Below are 5,453 nucleotides of genomic sequence, written 5' to 3' on the forward strand. Positions count from 1 at the left end.
CTTCTCCTCCTCCTCCTCCTCCTCCTCCTCCAACTCACTCTGTAGACCAGGCTGGCCTCAAACTCAGAAATCCACCTGCCTCTGCCTCCTAAGTGCTGGGATTAAAGGCGTGCGCCACCACTGCCTGGCTAAGGGTTTCTAGGGTCATGAAAGTCTGTAGGTGAGCTACTTTCCCTTTTGTTTGTGGGCCAGTGATCTAAAAGAGTCTGTCTTTGTCTCTTCTTAGTTGTATACCTGTTGTGCAATGGTAGAATGAAAGCAGAATTCCTGTTTGGAATCAATGTCCCGCAGACGCAAACAGCTCTGTGTAGGAGCTGGGCTCTCCCTGGCTCATAGTACTTTCTCAGTTAGACCTGGCTGCTCAGGAAGTCAGCTCCTTTGCCACTGCCCTGTAAGACTCCTGAATTGATACTGGGCCAGGTTCTTCCCAATTTTGTTTCTGTAACATGGGTTTTCAGACTGCCTCCTTTGGGGGAAGTTTTATAGCCTGATTCCCACTGATGAGGGATTAGAAGTACAACTGTTACTTCATACTTTAGTCACATATTTTGAAGGCCAGGCTTGTAATTCTCTCAATTATTTAGTAACCTTCTGGTCTGTTTACTTATACTTAGCTTCAAGTTGGAATAATCAGATGTAGTAATTTTTTTTTAAAGATTTATTTATTTTTTATATGTAAGTACACTGTAGCTGTCTTCAGACACTCCAGAAGAGGGAGTCAGATCTCATTATGGATGGTTGTGAGCCACCATGTGGTTGCTAGGATTTGAACTTTGCACCTTTGGAAGAGCAGTCGGGTACTCTTACCTGCTGAGCCATCTCACCAGCCAGTAATTTTTTTTTTAGATGAAGAGTTTTTATGTATCTTAGGCTGAACTCAAACTCTGTATGTAGCTGAGGATAGTTTTGAACTTCTGTTCCTCTTGCCTCACCTTCACCTCTTTGAAGGTATGTGTCACCACACCTGGTTTGTGTAGTGGTAGGGATTGAACTCAGAGCCTTGGGCATGGTAGGCAAGAACTCTGTCCACTGATCTACAGCCATAGTCCTTACCATTTTTTTCATACTTAGTTAATATGGAGCAAGCACTTCATTTTGTAGGAAATAATCTATTAAATGTGTCCTTTTGTAACAAGGAACTCACCCCTAGCTTGCCCATCTGCAGTATGTTTTCTTGTTCACCTCTACCTTATTGTTAAATTAGCATAACAGATTTTAATTTTCAAAATAGCAACATTCCATCTACAGTTCTGAATAACCATTCTGGTTAGAATACATATTAAATTGCTATATATAATAAGATCCAAGAAATACAGTGACCCTAACTTGATTTGCCATTCTTAACTACATGTTCTCATCTACATGGTTGAAATTTGATTTGTTATACTTCTCACTTGCCTGTGCTTGAATCCTGTTGGTGAAGACATGGTCCCTATAAGAGATTAGTCACTAGCTACTTAAGAGATTAGAAACCTAATCTCTAGCTGGTAACAGTGTTTCTAAGAACACAAACATATTGGGAATCCTGGAAACTAGGAGTCAGTGAAGAATTTGCTTCCATCATTGTTTTGCCTCTGTGCCCTCTGGTCTAATGGGAGACTGCTTGTGATCTGATGTGAAAACACTCTTTTTTTCCACTTTGTCACTCAGTTTGTTATCTCAGGACATTATATAGTGATCAGAGTGGGTATGATTTTCTTGAATGTGGGTCAGAATCTTGGGTGGCTTATCTAAGCATCAAGTAGTTGACAGCTAGCTGTATGTAGTTATAGTGATGCAATGGCTGGACAAGTGGTAGACTCACAGTCTCTTATCTTCCTTTAAGTGTGCAGTAAAACTTGCCAAAATGGTTGGTTATGTGAGCGCTGGGACTGTGGAATACTTGTACAGCCAGGATGGAAGTTTCTACTTTTTGGAACTGAACCCTCGGCTACAGGTTGAACATCCTTGTACAGAGATGGTGGCTGATGTCAATCTTCCTGCAGCACAGCTCCAGGTGAGTCACCCTGTCCTGGACTCAAGTTATAGCTTAGGGAATTTCCAGAAAAGTACAAATAAGCAAGAGCCTTTATTTCTCATAAATATGGGTTATGTGGTAATGGGTTAGTTTTCTGATGTTATTCAAACTAAACAGTTGTACTGTATCTTCTATATAAACACAGCCAATAAACTGTTTTGAGAAGAAACTTTAAAATCAGTCTGCTTTGGGGCTGCAAAGTTGGCTCTTCAGTTAAGAGTATTGGCCGCTCTTCCAGAGGTCCCAGATTGATTCCCAATGCCTACTTGGTGCACAACAGTCTGTAATTCCTGTTTCGGGAGATCTGATGCCCTCTGCTGGCTTCTTCAGTCACAGCGCATGTTGTACAGACATGTAGGCAAAACATTTATACACATCCTTTTTTAAAAAAATTATTTTATTATTTTTAATTATTTTATTTTATACTTTTTTAATTAATAAAAAATTTAAAGAACAATTTGCTTTAATTATTTAATTATAGTAAGCTCCATAACTTTGGTATTAGCCCCCATTTCTGATTCTAGTCTGTTTATTGAAACAAGTCCGGATTAGGTGAACTCTAGTAGTACACATTGTAAAAATAATATATAAAGTGGTAGCTATTGTTCTATTGTCTTCTTCCAGCCTGGGAAACAAATAGTATGACAAATAGTAGAAGCAAATGATAAGATTAGATATTATTTTATCTGCATTATTTCCAATTTGGGCTGGTCCATCCCTCTTAGGCAACCTGGTGGTCCCTGCTCTGTAGAGGGACCATATTGATGCTGAATTTAGTATGGAAATTAATCAGCTAATCTCAAGCAGTCTTCTTATCTCAGGCTTCTGAGCAGCTTGGACTGTGAGCACATGGCAAAATACCTAGCTGATAATCTTATGTGACCTAGTTTTGGCGCATAATAAGAATATCTTGCAGGTTCCCACTAAAAAAGAGTTTTGTGGGCTTCTTTACTTTTTTTTAAATATATATTTATGTATATGGGTGTGCATACTACAGCATGTGTTTGGAAGGTAGAGGACAACTTTGGGAGTTGGTTCTTTCCTTTCACCACGGAGTCTGGAGATTAAATTCAGGTCATTTGCCTTGGCAGTGAGTGACTTTGTTGAACTGTCTCACTGGCTCTTATTAGAGCATATTAATTTTATACAATAACAGGCTTTTCCAGGGGTACTGGCACATGCCTTTAATTCTGGCACTCAAGAGACAGAGACAGACAGATCTCTGTGAGTTTAATGTCAGCCCAGTCTGCATAGCAAGTTCTAGGCCAGCCAGGACTATGTAGCAAGACCCTGTCTCAGAACAAACAGGGTTTCTTTATGGTGTTTTTAATTCATGTTGATCATATCCCTCCTTGGTTAGTTTTCTTGTCCTCTCTTTGTAGGAGTAGCCACCCAAGTAAGGGTCTAGAGATTTATTTACTCTTTTCAGTGGTTTGCATCATGAGAGACAACTATAATGTTAAAGGTTTTTACCTATCTGAACTTCTTGATTTTTTTTTTTTTTTTTTTTTTAGATAATTTTATTCTCATCCCCCCCACCCTCGAGAAATGACAGCAGAGGAAAATGTCTGTTGCATTAGAAATTTGGGGACATTTTAGGAAAAGGGAATGATCCTAGCAAATAACCCTTAGCATTATGTTTTATTTTATGTAACTTAGATAGTTGTAGAATGCAGATTACAAAAGTAGAATGCTTTACTAGTAATTCCAAAATATGCTAAGACTCTTAGGTATTTTGATAGCTCCCCTCTGTAAGGAAAGGGACTGTGGAGAATGACATGTGTTTTATTACCTTTCAGATTGCCATGGGGATCCCTTTATTTAGGATCAAGGATATTCGTATGATGTATGGGGTGTCTCCTTGGGGTGATGCTCCTATTGATTTTGAAAATTCTGCTCATGTTCCTTGCCCAAGGGGCCATGTGATTGCTGCTCGGATCACCAGTGAAAACCCAGATGAGGTAACCCTTCACTTAAAAGGTTTAATGTTAAGACAAGTGTCTGAGGACATGCTTTTGAAGTCTTGGACTGGGTTTTGATAGGGAAATTTATAGAAGATTTGGAGAGCAGATACATGCTGCACTGGCCATTTAATGTCACTTAAATCACTCAGGAAGCATCCGTGACTTGTAGCTCTGGACCTTGGCTTGTATGGTTTTGGGTCAGCTGTATTTAATGAACCTACAGCTTGAAAATCAAGTATCAATGTTCTTTTCCCTGCCACTAAATGTAGTCTCTTGTGTTCTTCGTTCTCTAACAGGGGTTTAAGCCCAGCTCTGGAACAGTTCAGGAACTTAATTTTCGCAGCAATAAGAACGTTTGGGGTTATTTCAGTGTTGCTGCTGCTGGAGGACTTCATGAATTCGCTGATTCTCAGTTCGGGCACTGCTTTTCCTGGGGAGAAAACAGGGAGGAAGCAATCTCGTGAGTATGATAGCAGTTCATTGCATTTTGTTTAATAAAATTGGGCTATCCTCAGTGAAGGTATTGGCCATTTTTTTATCTGCTGTGGAAGTTCTGCTGTGGAGAACTTGTTGGAAGAAGTATGTCTTAGTTTATACTTGAATTCATGATGTCTTCTGTTCTGTACTGCTTGGCAGATTTGGTTGTTTCTCAGCCTTTGCAAGGTTTTTGCTTTTTTGTTTTGTTTTGTTTTTTTGAAAGTGAAGTTATTTGCTTTGATGTTGGATTCAGTTTTGTTTTTACAGTGATGGTAATATTGCTGGGGAGAGGTAGATTCTTGACCATGAATTTGGTATCAGATAAGTTATAGAGAGTATAACGTGCTTCTTAGGTCCTGTGAGTTCACCCAGAGCCTCACTAGATAGCTGTGAGCGACTCACATACAATAAATTTTCTAATTTGACAGGTAAAATCTATTTGTATGTACAAAGGTATGTATATATGTATGTATACATACACATATTTGTGAGTATCTGTGTATTTAAGGGTATACTACATGCTGCTTTGATATATACATGCCTTGTGGAATCAAGGTTTTTGGCATTTTAATCACCTCATAGTCTTACTATTTTTTATTTCTGGTGATAATCTAGCATTTTCAGATATTCAGTGTTATTGACCACCATCACCATGGTGTCCTGGCATTTAAAATAATAAAATCTTACTTGATTTATGGAAAGAGAATAATTATTCTAAAGCATGGAACAGTTTATGCAAATATAAATGGCAGATTAAATATATTCTGTTCATTATAAGCATCAAATTATCAGCAGTTTTGCTCGCATAAAAATTGGGCTTTAGGAAGTAATTTTGATTAGTATATGTTTTAAAATATCTGTCCTAAGCCGGGCGGTGGTGGCGCACGCCTTTAATCCTAGCACTTGGGAGGCAGAGGCAGGCGGATTTCTGAGTTCGAGGCCAGCCTGGTCTACAAAGTGAGTTCCAGGACAGCCAGGGCTATACAGAGAAACCC

General features: G+C 39.0%; 1 protein-coding gene across 9 annotated transcripts in view; it reads left to right on the forward strand.

Moving 5' to 3' along the window:
* Positions 1-5,453, forward strand: part of Acaca (acetyl-CoA carboxylase alpha) — a 271,090-nt gene that overhangs the window by 111,631 nt on the left and 154,006 nt on the right. For all 9 annotated transcript variants that reach the window (XM_021211498.1, XM_029546021.1, XM_029546020.1 and 6 more), the window contains 3 exons: positions 1,826-1,996; positions 3,817-3,978; positions 4,278-4,441. In XM_021211498.1, coding sequence (XP_021067157.1) covers positions 1,826-1,996; positions 3,817-3,978; positions 4,278-4,441 — 497 coding nt within the window. The remainder of the gene's footprint in view (positions 1-1,825; positions 1,997-3,816; positions 3,979-4,277; positions 4,442-5,453) is intronic.

The sequence above is a fragment of the Mus pahari genome, chromosome 14 (genome assembly GCF_900095145.1).
Source record: "Mus pahari chromosome 14, PAHARI_EIJ_v1.1, whole genome shotgun sequence".
Classification (NCBI taxonomy): domain Eukaryota; kingdom Metazoa; phylum Chordata; class Mammalia; order Rodentia; family Muridae; genus Mus; species Mus pahari.